The following is a 22,119-nucleotide window of genomic DNA, read 5'->3' as shown; positions in this document are numbered from 1 at the left end:
ACTAGATATTCTGTCTTCGTTCTACTTAATTTAAAGCCTCTTGATTCCAAAGTTGCTCTCCATGATAATAACTTGGTATTAATCCCCACTTAAGTCTCATATATCAACACAATATCATCAGCAAAAACTATACACCAAGGGACCTCGTCTTGAATGTCTTTGTTTAATTCGTCCATTTCAAGTGCAAATAAATGTGTGCTTAAAGTTGATCCTTGATGTAGCCCAACTATAATTGGGAATTCATTACTTTGTCCCCCCACTATTCTTACACATGTTACTGAACCATCATACATATCCTTAACTATGTCTACATATTTACTTGTAACACTTCTTTTCTCTAATACTTGCCAAATTAACGCTCTAGGAACTCTATCATAAGCTTTTTCTAGGTCTATAAATACCATATGAAGCTCTTTCCTGCATTATCTATACCTTTCATAAGTCTCCTAATTAGGTAAATAGCCTCCGTTGTAGATCTTCCCGGCATAAACACAAATTGGTTCTCCATAATTGTGGTTAAGTATTTCAAACGGGTTTCAGTTACTCTCTCTTATAATTTCATCGTATGGCTCATCAAATTAATGCCCCTATAGTTTTTACAACTTTAAATATCTTCTTTATTTTTATAAATTGGAACCACAATGTTTTTCCTGTATTCATTTGGCATTTTTCCTGTGCTCATAATCTTATTAAACAACTTAGTCAACCAAACAAGCCTACGGGTTCCTAAGCTCTTCCATACTTCTATTGGGATTTCATCAAGACCTTATGTCTTGCCTAGTTCCATCCACCTTAGTGCTTCTTTTACTTTTGACATCGAAATTCTCCGCATATATGTTTGAAAATTGGTGCCTTGGTGAATGGTGTAATCGTCCGAATCACATGTGCTTGAAGCATGCTCGTTTAGTAGATTAGCAAAATAGATTTCCTATATTTTTTTAATTTCCTCATCACATACTAGTTCTTTACCATCTCCATTTTTAATACATCTAACATGGTCAAGATCTCTACTCTTCCTATCCCTTATTTTAGCTATCTTATAAATAGATTTTTCCCCTTTCTTCGTGCCCACCTTATTGTATAACTCTTCATACTTCTTCTCCCTTGCTTTTCTTGCAATTTTCTTAGCTTCATTTCTAGCCAACCCATACCTTTGAAGATCCTCAACATCCTTAGTTCTTTGCCATGTCTTAAAACTAGCTTTCTTATTCCTAATGGCAGCTTGAACCTCACTATCCCACCACCAAGTCTCTCTATAAGAATGGAGTTTTCCTTTTAATTCACCTAGGACATCTTTAGCCACCTTCTTGATACACATAGCCATCTCATTCCACATCGCATTAGTGTCCCTCTCAAAATCCCACTTTCCTTGTTTGACTACTTCATTAGCAAAGGAATTCAAGCACTCTCCTTTCAAGTTTCACCATCTTATCCTGGGATAGTTAACCTTGCACATTTTATGAGTTTCTGGGGTTAGGCACATATCCAAGACATCAAGTCTATGTTGTGTAGTTAAGCTTTCCCTTGGTATCACCTTGCAATCCTTGCACAACAATCTACCAGTCCTTCTAGTTAGGAAGAAATCTATTTGGCTTCTATGATGTCCATTTTTTAAGGTAATTAAATGTTCATCTCTCTTTTTGAAGTAAGTATTTACAATAGTTAAATCAAAAGCAGCAACAACAACTTCTAAAATTGAAATCCCTTCCTCATTCCTCTCTCCAAAACCATATCCTCCATGTATACTCTCATAGCCTCTTTGATCTTTTCCAATATGTCTATTTAAATCACCTCCTATGATAGTCTTTTCTCCTTGATGAATTCCTTGCATTAATCCATCCATATTTTCCCAAAATTCTAACTTTAGACTTTCATCCAATCCTACCTGAGGTGCATATGCACAAATTATATTTACAATATGTTTCTCCATTACAAGCTTGATAGCAATAATCCTATCACCCACTCTTTTAACATCCACCACATCATTCTTAAAATCTTTATCCACTATTATACCTACCCCATTTGCTGTGTTTTATGTTCATTGTAATTCTATTTTCTATAGGTTAGGTAGTGTTGCTTTGTTTCAGCTTACCAGATCTCATCATATACTTATGTGATGATATCTGCCTATTTTCTTTCTATTCCATATTTCTGTTGCCAATGATTGATGTCTGATTAGAAATACTACTGTAGCTAATATATCTAATTCCTCTGCCCTAGATAAGTAACTTTATGTGGATAGGAAATGCATTGTGTCTGAAGATGCTAAATTTCATGATTCCTTGACAGTTGAAGTCTCTACTGGCTGATTCTGAAAGAACCAAGCTTACCAGAAAACTTAGCGAAGCTAATCAGCACAACCGGTTTCTCAAACGACAGGTTTGTACAGATTTGTTACTTGGTAAAACTTTATGTGTGCATAATCTCTGTCTCTTGATATGATGCTTCTTAATAATTCACTTTCCTAATTCTTTTTATCAACTTGCTCCATGGGCCAACCCATTCTGTTGCAAACATCTACAATTTCATGGTTGATTGGCTGCAAACAAACCATGACAGGGACCTAACTGCATGTGTGATCCATTCTATTGCAAACATCTAAAAGTTTATTTATTTTTATATGATTGGAGAATAACCAAATTATCAATCTACCAGGCATGTGACAGATATTTGTTAGAAGGCTAAATTCTGACATTTTGATTGTAGTACATATCTTGGTTGATAATTTCAACGATCTTTTCTCTCTTAGTGTTCTTTCGGGGAGCTTCTTCAACTTCTGAATCTCAGATTTTAGAATGCAGGTTCCGTTGAAAATGGGGATTGAGGAAGGGGCCAATAAAAATCTTATCATATGAATTGGGTACATATCTTGGTTGATAATTGTAACAATCTTCTCTTAGTACCGCTTTTGAGGGGATTCTCCAGCTTTGCTTCTCAGATTTTAGAATCAGAATCTGGTGAATTTTTATTTTTTTTATTTTTAATATGGGCCTTCCCCTACCCCCTGCATCTAGAGACTATGGTACTTAATGGTACTGAGGATTCCAAATGACTAATCATATTGTGCACACTTCTTTTGACCCAAAATATTGATTGTGAAAATTGCAGAAACAGAAGCACCAGAATCTCATCCAAGCATGCATGCACATAATCTTAGTAGAAGAAGCTCCCTGAAATGTTCCCAAAGTAATTCCTGATTTATTACTGATTGTGTATCACATAAATGAATTCTTTGGCTCTTGGAATTAGATGCAAACTAATTTGGAAATGTCTAAAAGAATATCAGGCTTCAGAGTTTCTGCTAGGTGTTCCTCTTATTGATTGGCTATGCTGGTCTTTTTACATTACAGTTGCAAGTAAAGGAAGATGAACTGGTTAGCTTCAAAAGTAAACTTGGTGACATTGAAGTCGAAGTTCAGGTAACTATCTTTCTTAATTCCGTCATTATCCACGTATATTAGTCCCATAGTGTTGCGGCATTCCTCTCCTCATATGTTGTGTGACAAGATAAATCAAGCTTCTTCCCAAGATTTTATAGACTTTATTTCTGGAAACAGTCATGTCTTCTTGATTTTCATGAGAGAATTTACTTTAGTCAAAAAAAGGGTGGCTCTTTGTATCATAGAAGGACAACTGACCATAAAAAATAATTATGTACTTTGACTGGAGGACGTATTTATTCCTTTGAATTCATTACATGTTGAAACCTCCGAAGCTTTGGGCCAAAGAAGATAGGAGGAGAGATTTGGACAAGGCAGGGAGAGTGATTGAAAAGATTTGAATTAGAGAAAGTGGCATGGGAAGAGGGGAAGGAGGAGAGCCAAGAATCATTGGCGAGAAAGCGATCGAGCTTAAAGGCAATACAAGCCGAACTCGAACGGTGATTATGCCAAGTAAGGGGATGACCCGACCATTGAAGGTCGGCAATCCCCAAATCATCAATGCAGGTTTGAGGTCATCCATCGGGAAAGGGTCCGGGGGGAGCCACCCACTCTCTCATGGGAAAATCTAGTGATGTTAAAATCCCCTCCAATACCCCAGGGTATCTTAGGGGAAGAGGTGGAGATAGATCTAAGATCCTCCCAGAGAGGGGCACGATCAAAGGCATGATTGAAGCCATAGATTATGGTAAGGACGAAGGGATGGGAGAGGTTGTCTAGGATGCTGAGATGCATAAGTTGGGGAGTGGATTGGAGAAGAGTAATTTGAAATCTTGAAGAGTCCCAAAGAATCCAAATACGACCCTTGATAGAGGGGGAAGAGTTAAAGATGAATGACCAAGAGGGGGCAATAGACTAAGCAATCCAATGAGCATTGTTCATTTGGACATAAGTTTCAAGAAGGGCACATGGGGAGACTTTAGAAGTTTTGATGGTGTTTTTAACATCTGCTTGCTTTGCAAGGGTGTTGAGCCCCCTGACATTCCAAATAAAGAAATCAAACATAGCTAACTAGGGTGCATCCCTATCGCTGCTGGGGAAGGGCAAGTGGGGAATGGGATTCTCACACAGGGGGGAAATGAGAGGAGATGGCATTTCAAAAATATCGGAGTCAAGAGCTGGAGGAGGGGGAGAGGTTCATGGGTGTGAAAGGTAGATCAAGGACAGAGGCGGAAAGCTTCAGTTTTGAAGGGTCTGATGGCGAATGGAGTTGGGTTGGGAGTATGTAGGATCGGTGATGAGGTTTAAGTGGGAAACAGGAAGGGTGTTGTGGTGGTAATTTGCGTTGGTTGTGTGTTGGGTATTATGGTCGTGGATTGGGTTTTTGGCTTTTGATTTGGACAATGAGGGTTTAAGGGGTTCTGAGGTGCAAGGAGGCCTAGGGTTAATGAGAGGTATAGGCCCAGTAGAGATGGGCTTGGTTGTGGGAAAAGTATTTGGGCTTAGGGTGTCAGTAGTTGGTAATGGGTAGACTTTTAGGAGTCACAAGGGAAGGAGGGGCCAAGGGCGAGATGGTCTTTTTCACAGGCGATAAAAGGGTTTTGTTTGCATCAGTGATGGTGGAGGTCGATGCATAAAAGCTACTTTTGGGTTTCCTAATTTGTCTTCCACTAGGTGTCTTAGGGGCGATAGACATGGGTGAAGGTTCGAGATTGGCAGGGAAATTGGTCAATAGATCAGACCTTACCTTAATGATCGATTGATCAAAGGCATGCTTATCGTCTGGGACCTTGGTCGCATCAGCAGGGCTGAAGAAGCTTTTCAATTCAATGGCGGCAATAGAGTCAGCACTCAGAGATGCGGGGTTTAGGCCAATGGTGGCAGAGGTGCAGAAAGGAACAGCTTTCGGGAGTTCCATCAAAGTCTGGAGGGCAAAACTATTCGCCGGCGGCAGGAAACCAGTTCTTCTTCGTTTCTCCGGTATGTTTTTGCAAGATGGAGATTTGAAAGCTTGCTTCAACCGGCGGCAACAACAGCTGAGATTTTTCTTCTTTCAAAGGCAGCAACAGAGAGAGGAGGAGTCTTGTTCTTATCAACCGCGACAAATTCCAAGAAGTCAATAGTGTTGTGGGGGGCCTTAGGAATGGGGCTCATTTTCTCAGTCGGAGGCACTACGTTGGAAGGCATAATAGCGGAGAAATTTTGAGTTCCATTTATTTTCTTTTGGTTGCCTGAGCAGGACAAATGAAAAGCAAAAGATGAGCAAGAAGTTGCATCACGACCGAATGCAGAATAGAGACCGCAACAAAGAGGGATCTAGTCGTATACGATAGTCTGATCATACTTCAGGTCATTGTCATCGGCAATAGAAACAATAGTAGGCAAAGGTTTGGCAGCCGGGAAGTCCACGCAGAGGCGTGCGTATGAAAGTCTTTCCATTATGAGGGTCTTGACATCAGTACGTAGGGGAATTCCTAAAGCAGAGCCAATTTGACTGAGACAATCGGAATTCCAAAACTCGAGAGGCAGTCCAAGGAGATTAATCCACAGGGGAAGAGAGTTGAAGTCGACCCTACGGAGAGGAGAGGAAGGGACCAGGGTTTGATGAAAATTTGGGATTTTCCAACAGACCAGGGGGATCCCTCCAAGGCTCGGGCTTGATATTCCAAAGAAGAGAAGTTAAAGAGAAAATTTCCAATATCAAGCAAGTACATATCCATAAGACCAAGGGCTTTCCATTGTTTTTTGCAAGGGAGGATTTGATGATGTTGAGGGGGGGGGGACAGGGGGCCAAGAAATTGACCAATAATGGCCAATTTCCAGCAGTGAATGCCAGGGGCAGTGGAGGTAGAGGGATAAGATTGTTGTTGTTGTTTGGGGTTGGGGGAGGAAAGAAAGGTTTAGGTTATCTGCGAAGGGTTCGTGATTTGAGAAAAGAGATTTCCATTGTTTGGGAGGGGGTGGGGGGTCAGCCGTGGTAGAAGAGGGGGGGGGGAGCGGTGGGGGTAGGAGACGGCAGGAGAGGGGTCGGTGGCAAAGAAGACATAGTCCTCAGAGCTGGAGGGTGAGGGTCATTGGATTCACCAACTTGACTGCTCAAGATTCCACAAGCTCTTCGTCCGATTCTTATTAAGTTGCTTGTTTCTATTTTAGAAATCTTGCAACTTAAGAGTTTTCAATTTTACGTTTCAGAGATTTATGATACATTCATGCTTTGACCAATTTGAAGGGGTTATCTATAAGATGTACAGTACTAATTTGCCATGTTGTCCCTCCATTTTGCTGAAAGGGTCCAGTTCTGCAGGCTCCAAAATTGCCAAAATACGCAGACTTTGTCAAAGATTGATTCAGTATAGTCCTCATAATAACCATTTATTGGCTTCTTGGTGCAATACTTGAGTATAAGATTTATGGCTTTCTGAAATTTCCTCATCCTTTGCTAAGAGAAATTTCCCTGGCTTCTGTGTTCTCTGGGTATTCAAACTCCAGCTCATTGCAGTCCTTTTCTAAGATCTATTAATGATTTGGAATCATTTTTTATTGCACCACCTTCACAAGACACATGATCATCCAGATGGTAATTAGATAGTACATACAATGGAAGTAAAGTTCATGCCATCATAGTTAGAGCCTTAAGTAAACAAGAACCTTCCAAGAAAATAAGGGGTCTGATTTATATCTAGTCCTGTAGCTCAATGCTTGGCCTATATTGGATCCTGTTTTTGTGCACTATGCTTGACCTGAAAGCCAATCCTATTTGATTAATTAATGAGTCGATTGGGGGGGGGGGGTGTCGTGAAGCAAGCCCATAAAGTTATGGCTGAGGGTCGTTGAGATAACATGGAGCTATCTGAGATGGAATCTCATAGTTGCAGGGGTGAAGAGAACCATGTAACCACACTCATGGTGAGAAACACACGCAACCTTTGTGTGTCAATATATCTTTTGAGTACATGCAAGTATACAAAAAGAACAGAAAATTCTAACTGAATTTAAACTGAGACAAATTTGCACCCATAGTAGAGTTTGAAACAGACTCCTCCTAAGTTACTATGTAATTTACTCGACATCATTAAGTAAAAGAAATAGAAATTTACTACTAGTCAACAGCAGCTGCCTAATGCAGTTGGTGATGCTGTGGTGTGCTAAGCCTACTCTCACCAGGAGGTCTCAAGTTAGAAAGTCCTTCCCATCTTGCCTTGGAAGAAAACTACTACATGCCCTTATAAACCAACCCAGGTTCAGCTGGTTCCATCTGGGTTTGGATTTCAAGACCCAATCTTGCTGGTTCCACCAGTTGAGTACTACCACACCAGTGGTTGATAAAAGACAACTCTTGTTTAGCAGCTCTATTGAGATACCAGTCCTGGCAGAGAAACTATTTTTGTGCAAGTCCAGTGGAATCAAGTTAAACCTATGGAATAGCTTGATTTAAGATATTCATTTGTAATCTCTCTTTATGTTTGATTAGCTACATTTAAGAAACTGAGCATCTTCAACTTTTAATTTCTAATTGGTAACTTTTTATTGCCAGGCTTTGGTCAAATTGGCAGAAGAAGTAGCCAAGACTGGCAATTCAGGAGGCTCTAGAAAGATTAATGGGAAATACATCCAGTCCCACCTTCTTTCAAGATTAGAAGGTATTTCTGATCCAAGAACTCATTAGACTAAATCATTTTATTCTATATAGTCTTGTCCTGGAGCTGCTATTTGATGGTACCTAGACTTATCGGCTTTGTCTCTACCTCAATGCTATGGTTTTAGTGGTCCCGCTGAAAATCTTCTGAATACACCGCACACTGGACCCTCCTTAGTACTGTCATGATGAGGTTTATTAACCATGAATCATCCAATTATTCCAATGGATGCATAATGGTTTTAAACTGGGTTTTGCCAGAGCTTTACAACATCTGATCCTGATCCTTAGTTTGGACAATTTTTAGTAATCCAGCACTGTGCATTTGACCCCTATTTGTGGAAGTTCATGCTGACTGACCCATAACCAAGGATGCTGATTCTGGCTTAAGTAGAAAACAGTTGAAATGGAGTTCATATGTATGAAATTTGAAGAATTTAGTTGTTTTTATATGGCGACTGTTGCCCACCTTGAGGTGTTACATTGCATAATATGCCTGAATTCATTAGTTGGTAGAAAATGTCTACAGCGTTGTCAGTTTCTCTATTCTTCTCCCCTACACCTTCCCCCCCACCTCCACAAAAAATTCCCAAAAAAGGGAAACCAACCAACCCCTCTGCTAAACTATTTTTATTTTGTTGAGTTTTCATGTGGTTAATCCACTAAGGATGGTCCTACCTGCTGCTATCAACATATGAGCATTCATCTCCTTGTCACCACTTAAACCCAGATAATCTTCAGCATCCTTCTATCACTCCTTACTGGTGCATGCAATGTTCATTGTTGCACAGATTCCAAACATATCTCTCATCTTGTCATCCACGGGAGCTCTTGTTAAGTTTGATTGTATTCATTTCTGTTTCTATACTCCATAAGCTTGCTTTTTTTGAGTAACTTACACGCAACCCTGTAGTTTTGGGCCCAATTACATGCATTTCTAAGAAATTGGCCTAATTGCATGCACCCGCTTACAAAATGCTCTGGGTTAAATTAACCCCAGTCCGTTGACTTTCACCCATTAGTTTTTAACTGACATTTGAAATGGCTGTATCATCCTTTAAAGGTGTTATATGACCATTTTGCCCTTCGTTATCTCTTTTTCTTCTCTTTGGCGATGGCTTTCTACTGGCGATGAGCCAATGAGATGCAAAAATGATACAGGAATTCCTATGATGTTGGGAGGAATCATTTCTTTTTCTATGGAAGACTAGGTCCCAACTTGAGATGTTACATCTGAGCTGATTAGTTGGTGAAAAATATATGCAGCATTGTTCTCAGTTTTCTTTTCTCTCCCAACCCAAAACCCAAAAAGGAAAATAAAAAATAAAAATAAAAATAAATTCTTTCGAAGCACTCTTATTTCCTCAGATTCTTCATGTGTTCAGTATGCTGAGGATGGCTCTATCTGCTGCTATCAACATATGCATATTCATCTTTTCTCTTGCCACTTCTGCCCAGACAATCCTCATTGTCCCTCTCTCACTCCTTACTGCTGGATCCAGTGTTCATTGTTGGACAGATTTCAAACAAATCTCTCACCTTTTCATCATCCATTGGAGCTATTGTTTTGTTTCTGTGAATACGTTCACTTCTGATTCTGACTCCTAAGCTTCTCTTTCCCGTGCTGCCCCCCTCCCCCCTTCTGCTGTAAATTACCTGCACCCACTAGTTATAGGTCCTGTTACATGTGTGCACAAGAAATTGGCCTAATAACATGCACCAATTAATAATATGCTCCAGGTTATAAATAACTCCAGTCTGTTAACTTTTACGCTTTAGTTTTTAAACATACATTCAGAATGGCCTATTATCATTCAGAGGTGTAATATAACCATTTTTCCCTTTCATTATATCTCTATTCTTCTCTCAGGCAATGAGATGCAAAATTAGCGTAGGAGCATGAAGTTAATTATCACAAGAAGAACATCCCAAAAAAACAGTAATAGTAATAATTGAATCCTTAGGTAATCAATGTGACCCCTAAGTTTCCTATTTATAATAATGTGAAATATACAAAGTTACATAAGTACCCTCACTAACGAACTGAATAATAATAACTTGAACCAAATAAACCGAAACAACCAACCCTCCCCCTCAAGTTGACGCATAGATGTTAATCATGTCCAACTTGCTCAAAATAGGGTAGAAATCTCCTTCCTTCAGCCCTTTAGTAAAGATGTTAGCTACTTGATCTCCAGATCTCACAAAAGCATACATATCAGCCCTTGTTCCAACTTTCCTTTGACAAAAAATCTATCTATCTCAATATGTTTTGTACGATCATGTTGCACTGGATTATTGGCTATATTGATGGCAGCCTTGTTGTCACAATGTAACATCATGGGACTTGTAACAGGAAACCCAATATCTTCTAATAGACCCTTCAACCATAAAAGTTCACATACTCCTCGAACCATGGATCTATACTTGGCCTCTGTACTAGACAATGACACCACATTTTGCTTCTTGCTTCTCCAGGTTACAAGATTGCCCCCAACAAATGTACAGTATCCTGATATTGATTTTCTGTCAAGTGAACTAGCTTAATCAGCATCTGTAATAAGCTTCCACTTTCAAATTATCTGAGGGTGACAAAAGTATTCCCTTTCCTGGTGTGGATTTCAAATACTGAAGTATTCTAATAACATCATTCATATGAGTTGAGTATGGGTCATGCATATACTGGCTCACTAGACTTACTGAGAAAGCAATGTCAGGTCTGGTGTGAGACAAATAAATCAATTTTCCAACCAACCTCTGATATCTCCCTTTATCTATTGGTACTCCCTCTTTCTCTTTAAGCTTAATGCCTGCTTCAATTGGGGTATCCATGGCTTTACATCCCAGCATTCCCACTTCCAAAAGTAAGTCTAGGATATACTTGCGTTGGGACAAATAGATGCCTTTTTCTTATCTAGTGACCTCAATTCCCAGGAAATACTTGAGTTTCCCCAGATCTTTAACCTCAAATTCCTTGTCGAGGAAGCTCTTCGGCTTTTGTATTTATGCCCCATCATTCCCAGTGATGACAATATCATCTACATAGACTATAATAAGCATGATGTGAGTTCCTGACCTTTTCACAAAGAGAGTATGATCAGCATTACTTTGCTTGTAACCTATCGATGTCACAGCTTTCTGGAGGCGCCCAACCAACACCGGGGAAGTTGCTTCAACCCATAAATTGACTGCTTCAACCGACAAACCTTCCCTTTTGTTTTGCTATAAAATAATCCATATGGGATTTCCATGTAGACCTCTTCTTTCAATTCTCCATGCAAAAATGCATTCTTTACATCTAATTGATGTAAATCCCAATCTTGAATCATAGCTACTAATGACAAGACCCTGACTGTATTCAATTTTGCAACAGGAACAAAGGTCTCTTGATAATCAATTCCACAAGTCTGAGTCAACCCTTTTGCAACCAATCTAGCCTTCAATCGGTTGACTAAACCATCCATGTTCTGTTTTACCACAAACACCCACGTAGGTTGTTTCCCTGGAGGGTAACCAACTCCCAAGTACCATTCTTCTTCATAGCCTGTATTTCCTCTACCATTGTTACCTTCCAATTTTTATTAACATAAGCTTCCTGCCAAGTCTTTGGAACATATGCAATAGATAAAGAAGATATGAAAGCTTGGTAGGAGTTAGACAAAGAATCATAGGAAATGTATTTAGCTATAGGATGTTGAGTACACGATCTGATTCCTTTTTTAACAGCAATAGGGAGGTCAGAAGAAGATCACTTGGGGATACGTACGAGACCTGAATCTGGATTAGGAGATTGAAGAGGTAACATGTCAACCTTCTCTACCTGCTGTTGCCGACTGGTTTTCTTCCTCTGATAGGTTTGCACATCCTTACTTTGGTCAATTTGCTTTTAAAAGACCTCAATAGTGTGCCTTATAGGAGTGGTCTCCCCCTGGATAGGATCCTTATAAGGTTCATATGGGGAAAGAGAAGACTGGGTGTCTACATGTATGCTACCTAAATGCTCCCCCTGTTTAAGAATCTCTCTTTGAACCTCTAACAGAGGCTGAATTAGGATTGATAGGTCTCTATATGTGACAAGAACATCCAAAGTGGGGAAAAACACATTTGCACTTGGAGTCTCCCCCTGAAGAGGTGTATAATAAGGAGTAAACTCATTAAAGATGACATCCATGGACACTATTGTCTTCCTCCAAGGAGGATGGTAACAGTTGTAACCCTTTTGAGTAGTAGAATACCCCAGAAAAATGCAGCAGAGGCCACAAGGTTCCAACTTACTCTTGTGGGTCGAAGTTCTGGCATAACACACACAACCAAATATCCTTAGAAGAACTATAAAGGAAGATGTCCCTTGAAGGACCTCACTAGGGCATTTGAAGTCAAGGATTCTACTAGGCATCCCATTCATGAGGTATGATGCAGTGAGAACTATGTCACTCCAATATTGGTCAGGGACATTCATGGCAATTAGAAGAGAACGAGCAATCTCTAAAAGATGCCTATTCTTCCGTTCGACCACTCCATTTTGGGCAGCATAGCAACAAATCTAGTTTGATGTATTATGCCAGAATCAAAGAGGTATCTCTAAAATTCTTTTCACTATATTCAGTTCCATTGTCACTGTAAAGGATCTTCACAATGGCATTGAATTGAGTTTTAACCATATTATGAAAATCTTCAAAACATCAGAAAACTTCATTATTTTTTTTTTTTTAAAAGATAAATCCATGTGGAGCAAGAATGACAATCAATAAAAGTAACAAAAAAAAATGGCCAGTAATAGATATACGGTGACAAGGTCCCCACACATCACTATGAATTAACATAAAAGGAATAGAACTTATATTATTATAAGAAGGCAAATAACTTGAACGAATTTGTTTAGCAAAAACACTAGCTTCAAAAATTCCCTGTGACAAGATGAGACTAAATCAAGAAAAAGTTTTCTCAGAGTTCCTATAGGGGGATGGCCTAGCCTACGATGCCACTGGTGGAGAGCTGACAAATTAACCGGAAGAGGAGTAGCAAGCATAGCACAAGAAGAGGCTCCATTCAATTCCAACAAGTAGAGGCCGTTGTCTAGTTTACCACATCCAATCTCCTTCCCCGTTACCAAATCTTGAAAAGTATAAGAGGGAAAAAATGTTACCGTACAATTCAAGTCATTGGTAAGACTACTAATGGAAAGAAGGTTAGTAGAAAAAGATGGAACATGTAAAACTGAAGACAAAGAAAGGGACGGTGAATGTTGTATGGTTCCCTTTCCAGCAATGGAAAAGTAAGAACCATCAGCTATACAAACCTTATCTTTCCCTGAGGTAGGTAAATAATTCAAGAAAAGAGAAGCAAAACCTGTCATATGGTCTATTGCTCCAGTATCAATAATCCATGGAGCAGAAACTGAAGAAGCATGGAAGTCGTTAAATACGGTACCTGAAGTAGCAAGTTAGGAATTCGAATGTGCAGTTGACAAGGCAGTGGAAGAGGCAGTGGCAGCGGTAAACGACTGTAGAATAGGCCTTAAAGCGAGCAACTCTTCCTGGAAAAAATCGATATCTGAAGTAGGTGGGGTAGAAACAATTTCTGAATAATGAGCCCTGGGTTTACCCTTCTTTTGAGCCCTTTTTTGTTCAAAATCTGCAGGTTTCCCATGTAATTTCCAGCATGTGGCTTTGGTATGATAAGGCTTGTGGCAATGCTCACACTTCATCATATCTTTGATTGATTCTGTTTTAGACACCATACTCACACTCTGAAGAGCAGATTTTTCCACTATCGGGTGATGTAACATAGTCAGAAACCTTAGTCAGACAACGACTCTCCTCACATTGAACAAGTGCCTAGGATTGTTCCAATGTAGGAAAGGGAGAGCAGCTCAAAACTTGTACTCGAATCGGATCATACTCCACATTTAAGCCAGCCAAAAATCATACACCCGAATTTTGTCAACATATTTCCTGTAGGCAACCACATCATCAGGATTAGTCGGTTGGTAGTCACCATAATGGTCTAACTCTTGTCAGAGAGAGCGTAATTCAGCATAGTATTGGGCAATTGTCAACTCTTTCTGTGTGGTCTCATGGAGTTTCTTTTGTAGCTCATTGATCTGCGCATCATTCCCTAGTTGTCCATAAGTCTCTTTAGTAGCCTTCCAAATTTGGGCTGTTGTATCCAACAATAAATATCCCTTGGCTAGATTTGGATGCATGGAATTCAAGAGAAATGACATGATAAGAGAGTCGTGTGAAATCCACTTATCTTGAAGAATGCAAGCAGTCAAAGGTTTGGTTGTAGTGCCCATAATATGACCGACTAGACCTCTTCCAGTAATTGTCAAATAAGCGGAACGATACCAGATCAAGTAGTTGGTTCCATCGAACCTAACAGAGAGTGATGGAAGGTTGGGATAATTTTCATGACTTGTCAGAACTGTAGAAACATCCGGTGTAGTCATATCTTCAGTCCACTCACCAAGAACACCACCAAAACAATTCAAACCCTTTTGAAAAAATGCTGATCAAACCTTCTGAAAAAGGTGAGAATAATCTTTTTGTTCGATTCTAACTTAACTTGGCTATGATGCCATGTGGAAATAATTGAATCCTTAGGTAATTAATGTGACCTCTAAGCTTCCTATTTATAATAATGTGAAATATACAAAGTTACATAATTACCCTCACTAATCAACTGAATAATAATAACTTGAACCAAATAAACCGAACCAACCAACAGACACAACAAAGGCAAAATGGTCATATACACCTTCAAAGGTTAATATGGTCATTTCTAGTTTTTGTTTTAAAACTAACAGGTAAAAGTTTACGAACTAGGGTAATTTGTAACCTAGAGCACATTATAAAGGGATCCGTCTGAGTGGGCCAATTTCCTGTCTATGTAATTTTGCCAAAAACCCCGAGTATTCATGTAATTTTCTTTTTTTTGGGGTAAAAGATCAGGTATATTGATTTCAGAATGAGGAAAATTATGTTAAATCAAATGAATTGTATGAAGATTTCCCTTTACACAGGACCTCCCTCTAAAATTTCAGAGCCTATATCTCAGTGTACCTATAGCATCCATCTCCATTTCATTCCTTATGGCCAGTGGCCAGTTTTGGACTATTGCCTGCGTCTGCTCCTTCGCTGCTGAATTGGCAAGATAATCTGCAGTAGTCTGCAGTGGCTTTCCCTGAAGTAATGAGTGAGCTTCCATTCTGTCGCATCCAAATATGGTGGAAGAGTCTACCATGATTGAAGCACAAACCAAGGCACTTCCTTTTTATTCACCAATATCACCATAGCTTTTGATTCCATTTCCACCCATACATTTTCCCATCCTTGTAGTCGTGCTTCCTCCAAGCTTCGTGTCAACGCTTCAAATTCTGCTTCAGGATTTATTTACTTTTTGACACCAAGAAAAAATCTGAAGTACTTGATCATCTGGCCATTTGAATTTCTAAATTTCCCTCCGGCCCCAGCGCTGCCTGGATTACCCCATTGAACTCCCATCCACATTCAACTTCAGCTATCATGCTGGTGGTAATATCCAGAACACTTCATCTGGCCTTCATTTTGCTTCCCCCTGCTCTGTGACTCCTAGTCTACTGGCTCAAAGAAGATCAGTTTGCAACAAGGAACAGTTTTTCACTTTGATACAACCTCCCGCAACCTCACTCATAATCTGTTTGAGCACCCATGTATTTGGCCATGCCTTACCTTCATGTCTTCTTTGATTTCTCTGCAACCATATACAGTAGGCATCTAACTCGAAACCTTTTAGCCATACTTGTCGTAACATACTTTTCTTATTTTGTCTCTTCCACCACTCATAGATACCGTTGACATCCTATTGGTCCTGCCACTAAATCCCAAAGTGCGGTACCACCTGCTGCACTATCCCGCTGCTAAATGGACAGTCCAAAGTTAAGTGATCCATGCCTTCTCCCACTATGCCCACAAAGCTAACACCGTGACACCAAGTGCACTCCCCTACGTTTAGTTTCAGCATCCACCACTTTTTTTTTCCTTTTCATTTTCTAATCAGCCTTCACCCAAACATTGATTGACAAGGGAGCAAGCCTATCTTCCCCACCGCGTTACCCACTTAACCTTAGGATATTTTCCCCTGATGCAATTCCAGGCTGACTTAACTGTAAATTGCCCATCGACTTCATATCTCCAATTGCACCTATCTTGTGCAACGACTGTTGGGATTTTTACTTGGGTTGCTTCATGTAATGTTCTCTTTATTGTTATTATTAATTCTTTTAACTGGAGATTTGGTGCATCTCACTTGTCCTCATTTGGGTGCTAGTCAACCTATTATTGTTATTATTGTTGTTATTTTGCAAGTAAAATTGAAATCCAGTAAAGTATTATATAAGAATCAAACATGAGGATCTTAGAATTGTAACTGGTAAGATATCCAAGAGTCAAACTGATGGCATCCAACTGCACCACAAAGGATGTTCAAGAAAGCTGTAACCATCAGAATTACATATACGCCTAACAAAAGAAAATGTAACCTTCTGACTAGAAATTATTTGTTTAACAATATACTGAACTTTCCTCGAAAGTGGAACACCTTAAAGAGTTGCTTTCGATTGTTAGGTTATCTAGCTCCAGATCTTTGGCAAAATGAAGATCAACTTTCAAAAAACTATCAATTCCATGTAGCAGAGAAACAACAGCAGCTGCTGCCACTCCTCCAAAGAGACATTTGTGATCAACTTAGTAACACTCCACTAATGGAAGCTCTGTCATGCAACAGGAGCAGCATAACAGTCCCTTTTTAAGAGATCTTGAATCATCGGAGACAGGTTTCGCTGCTGCTGAGTATCTTCAGGGCTATGTGCAACAATTCAAAGTCATGTCCAGGTTGAGGGAGGATCTAAGACAGCAGCATTCCAGACTTCCTGATATAGTTGATAACTAAATGAAACAATATCTTCATTAGCATAGTCTCAGAATGAGGATTACAGAGCACATGCTCCAACTCATTTTATGAGACTTCTAGTACTAGGATTTTCCATATGAATGGCAACCATCAAACTATATCAGTCCTCTAGATACACTCACAGTAAAGAATAAGGTGGTAGGATGTTGAGGGCTACTGTTGTAAAGTTGCATGTACTTCCTGGACATTAGAGAGTAATAGGGGCAATTTAGGAATACCATTTTAGAAAAAGTAATGAGGATAAAGTAATAAGGGTACTAAGGGTAAGAGAGATCCCAGCGATAGTTTTGAATTTCATATTAGACTCAATCGTGGGTATTTACTTCCTTTTTGTAATGGTGATTTTCCCTATATAGTGAAGGCTGGTCTTCGAGGATTCTCACATCAAGAGTGAGATCTCTCAATTCCTTTCTCTCATTCTTTTCTTCCTTCTCTTTCTTGAGTTCTTCTCCTATTTTTCTGTTCAATTCACATGGTAGCAGGGCCAGGGTATTAAGAACCCTACAAATCTTTGTGCCACAGCCTATACCTTCTCTGTTTTCATATTAGACTGCTGGTGCCTTCTGCGATCATGTCTTGAGAGTCTTCTACAGAGTTCTTCGGCAGTTTGTGGCAGCACTCGATGCTGGGTTTTGAAGATTGGATGTAAGAGACTGGCTCATATTAATAAGCAGGGAACCAGGCTTTTTCAAGGTGCAATTGAAGCAGAAGAATGTTGACTCTGTCCAGAGAAAGATTAGGTCAGTATGTCTACATCTGAAACTAAGTCTGTTCCCCAAAGTACTATTATTAAAATCATGACATCGACATCCCATCATATGTTTGAACAAAAACTTGAGGGGCTATAAATTTTCATCAGTGGAAAAAGATAATCAAGGCTGTGTTGACTGGTTGCAAGCAGCAAGACCATCTCAATGTGTCAATTGGGAATGATACATGGAAGACAATAAATACTCAAATTCTAGGACAGATGTTGAACTCTATAAAGAGAAATGTTGTTCACTTAGTTACACGTATTGGCACACTGAAGGAGTTATGGGATTCCCTAAATTTTTTATATTCTAGACAGAACAACCTTCCCAGCATGTATGAGGTTTCACAGGAATTCTATAGGGTTGATTGGAAGGGCAGACCTTTAACCCAATATTTTGCAGATCTTGAGCAAATGTATGAAGAATTGAATGCTATCCCATTTCATTGGATGTAGTTGAATGCAAAATCAGCGTGAACAACTTGTAGTTATGGGAATTTTTGGAGGACTCTAGAAGGAATTTGACTTGATTAGAACACAGGTTCTAGAGGGTGACAAGGTACCATCACTGTTTGAAACATTTTTTCAAGTACTTCATGTGTCCAAAGAAAACTCATGAGTCCAGTCCCACTAAGGATTCTGCATTAACAACTTTTACTCCAAACCATAGCCTAGTGGAGGGTCAGGAACTGAAGCTACTTGTGGGCATGGGAGTGAAGGATCAAGCAAAAACCTCAATACTCAGGGGTCCACTGATTCTACTGGGAATGCTAGGACTTGTTTTCATTGTGGTCGTCCAGGACACATACAGAGGTTTTGTTGGAAGCTCTATGGCACAAAGTTGAGGTATTTTCTGATGCTGATTGGGTTGGTTCACCGATTGATAGGAGTTCAACTACAGGCTATTGTACCTTTGTTGGAAGAAACCTTGTGTCTTGAAAGAGTAAGAAGCAAACAGTGGTTGCTCGATCTAGTGCAGAACCAAAGTATCTTGCCATAGCACTTGTCACCTGTGAGTTGATGTGGATTAGGCTACTTTTAGGAGAGCTTGGCTTTGACCATGAATCACCCATGTCTCTTTTTGAAAGTAAAGTTGCTAACTGTATAGCATAAAATCCTGTTTCAAGAACAGACAAAGCATATTGAACTAGATTGTGACTTTGTTCATGAGAAGCTACAGCAAAGATTGATCTCCGCTCATCATGTTCAAACCAGAGAACAATTGGCTGACTTGTTAACCAAATAGTTGGTGGCTGAAAGAGTGAACCATATTTGTAACAATCTGGGATTATTTGGTGTTTATTCACCAGCTTAAGGGGGAGTGTTAGAGAGTAATATAATTTAGGAATACCATGTCAGAAGTAATAAGGGTAAGAGAGATCCCAATGATAGTTTGAAGCATATTGGACTCAATCGTGGGATTTTTATTTCCTTTTTCTAATGGTGATTTTCCCTATATTGTGAAGGCTGGTCTTCGAGGATGTTCACATCAAGAGTGAGGTCTCTCATTTTTTTCTTCCTCTCATTCTTGAGTTCTTCTCCTATTTTTCTGTTCGATTCACACTGGAGAACTTCGTAACTAAGATTAGATAGAGGAATTAGGGTATCATGGGTGACTTTCCTGTTGAATGTTTTAGATATAGGGGAGATGAATATGCCCCTACCACTTTCCATTTAGAAGGTGACACTTGATTCCTAAGTTAATTTTTTCAACTGAGGCTTGATTGAATGTTTAACAGACTTTACAGAAAATGACTCAAGGACTAGGCTCTAACCTCCTACCTGTTATGGTAGGACATAAACTTAAGTGGACTCTTCAGAATGGTCAGTTTAATGTTGGAAGAAATATAATCATCAAGTTGACCCTACTGAGAATCAATTACTTTGCAGCCAAGGGTAGACTAGATTATAAGAAATTCCTTGCTGCAAATTTTGCACATGGATGGTCTCTATGAGGTACATTCTGCTTTAGCACAACTAATCCTAAAACCTTATGGTTATATATAACTCCTCCATGTAGACTAGATCATAAGAAGAACGTTGGCAGCAACCAGTGATATACGATGCTTTTGCACAGATAGTTCTACAGGGTACATTCTGCTTTAGCACAACTTATCCTAAAACCTAATGATTATAAATGACTCCTCCATGTAGTTCATTGATTTAAAAACAGAAAATTATTTCTTATCATATATACCTTATATTGTGACAATGTTTGTATCTGTTTTTCTCTACTTTAAGTTGTTCATAGAAAGCTGAAAGAACAGACTAAGGGTGTGGAAGCTATACGATCAAAGGACGTAGAATTGTTCTGGTACGGAATGGATGAGGTAAGATGCACCATCTTCAGTATTGTGACAAAATGCTTCATTTTTGTTGATCAGCTTTTTTTTGCGAGGCTTATCCTCTTCTGCTAAGTTGCTAATAGATTTATGGTTTAGCTAATGACCAATAGCATGACTGTGTTGGGTTGGCTCATGCCATTTTCAACACCAGTCCCACCCTAAGAACCGATTGTTCTATCTCATTCTATGATTGAAAACAAGAATCTTACTGTATTGATTGGTAATATTGGTCAGGACTGGTTGTCCACTTTGGTCTAGACTTACGTTACAACACCATATTAGCTTGAAAGCAAAGTTGCAAAATAGGAGCTTTGACATGTTTGAATTTGTTCACGGGTAGTTTAATTTCTTTTGCTTCCTTTGGTCATGTATGATCTGCTTAATAATTGGATGCTGTATGGCTAATTTCTAGAATGATTGAGATCCAGAATGATCTGAGTAACATATTGCTATGTTAGGAAGCCAAGGAAAGAAGAAAAATATAATTACACAAACATCGTGATGGTTTATGATCTGTCATTTTATTACCTAACAATTTTTTAATTTATTAATTATTTTTTTATTTTTATTGTTTGTGTTACTTCATTTTCTTGGCTTTCAACAAATAGCCTAAACTCAGATATAGCCTCTGTTAAAAAAAACTAAGTTGTGCCTTAAAAAATCTAAGTTCAGTTCCTTGCACGCTAGAAACTTCAATGCATTCAAGCTGAATAATTTAACACCCCACTGCTAACAACACAATGAACAACCTTCTTTAACAACGATGCAATTATTAGACCATATCAACTGTTTTCAAAAAGGTTAATTAGCACTAGTTCCTATTGAGTTGGGGAATGTTGATTGGCTTTTCCCTCAAAATTTTGCTGAATTGTGACAGTAGCATCACATTAGATTAAAGGGGCAATCAGAATAGTTGTGTTATCTGAAATCCTGATTCATTTGTGCATCAGAGCGTGCAAGTAATGGGAAGCTTTGATGGGTGGACTGAAGGAGAGCAATTGTCACCAGAGTACACCGGTTCTTTTACTAAATTTTCTACTACATTGAAGCTTAGACCTGGAAGGTATCTCATCAGTTAGTCACCTTTTCTGAATGGAGTTCTCTTTTTTCTTTACTCACCTTTTTTTTTTTTTTTCTTTTTGCCTTCAAGATATGAGATCAAGTTCTTGGTGGATGGAGAATGGCACTTATCTCCGGAATTCCCTACTATAGGCGACGGAATTTTGAACAATAACTTGTTAGTCGTTGAATAAATCCAACTTTTCAGGAAACTCATTCATCTAATAATGATATAATCTTTACTGCTGGCAAGAGCCAAGAATGTCACTGCCAGGATATTCATCCATGCTAATCATCTGTTTATGTATCTAGTTACCTAGTATTTGAATAAATTTTGAGTTACCAAGTTACTGTGTACAGTGAATGTTGAAACAGAGATCAATTAGGTAGAGAGTTTGTGCGTGTGTAATCAGAACAGTGGTGAGAGACTTAAACCGACTTCAGATAACATAATTGGAGGACTAGTAAACAAAAATGGTGGAGAAAGGCAGCATCTGGAGTAATAAAAAATGGTGTAATCTTAAGTAACGGGAATGATAAATGCAAAGTTTGTCATTGTAGAGTATCAAAAAAAAAAAGAAAAACAGAGAAGAATATCCTTCAAGCTATATTTGGATGCGGAAAAGGTAAAAAGATAACAATAATGCCAGCAGAACAGACAACCTGAAGAAGGTAATGGATGTGGTAAAAGATGATTGTCTATTTTTTTTAATGAATAAAAAATATATTAACTAAAAAGGAGCATATAAGGACGGTCTTTACGTTGAAGACTGAAAAGAAACGTTAGAGCCCAGTAGACTACAAAAAGTTTGTTCCTTAAGAGTATTATCAATCAAGGGATGGGGAGTAGTTACAAGCCTAGTAAAAACATCAAAACATATGGCATTCTAAATCATATTTTTTGAGCAAGAGTTGGAAGTCATCTCTGAAGATTACGTTCCCACTAAAGATGACAGATAGAGGCACAAAACATGAGTTTAACAACCCGATCACGAA

The 22,119-nt window shown here is 38.9% G+C and overlaps 1 protein-coding gene across 2 annotated transcripts in view; it reads left to right on the top strand.

Moving 5' to 3' along the window:
- The window catches only part of LOC149024825 (PROTEIN TARGETING TO STARCH (PTST)), a 28,119-nt gene extending 6,000 nt beyond the window's left edge, over positions 1-22,119 (top strand). The window contains exons 4-9 of one of the 2 annotated variants that reach the window (XM_089145021.1): positions 2,290-2,379; positions 3,351-3,419; positions 7,915-8,020; positions 19,961-20,049; positions 21,015-21,127; positions 21,215-22,119. In XM_089145021.1, the coding sequence (XP_089001147.1) occupies positions 2,290-2,379; positions 3,351-3,419; positions 7,915-8,020; positions 19,961-20,049; positions 21,015-21,127; positions 21,215-21,317 (570 nt within the window). In that variant the 3' untranslated portion in view covers positions 21,318-22,119. The remainder of the gene's footprint in view (positions 1-2,289; positions 2,380-3,350; positions 3,420-7,914; positions 8,021-19,960; positions 20,050-21,014; positions 21,128-21,214) is intronic. The other variant, XM_089145020.1, reaches the window with a different exon arrangement.

The sequence above is a fragment of the Hakea prostrata genome, chromosome 2 (genome assembly GCF_041222555.1).
Source record: "Hakea prostrata isolate BN-2017 chromosome 2, UWA_Hpros_2, whole genome shotgun sequence".
NCBI classification, from domain to species: Eukaryota; Viridiplantae; Streptophyta; class Magnoliopsida; order Proteales; family Proteaceae; genus Hakea; species Hakea prostrata.
The sequence above is the reverse complement of the archived record's forward strand: the minus strand, read 5'-3'. Positions and strand labels throughout refer to the sequence as shown.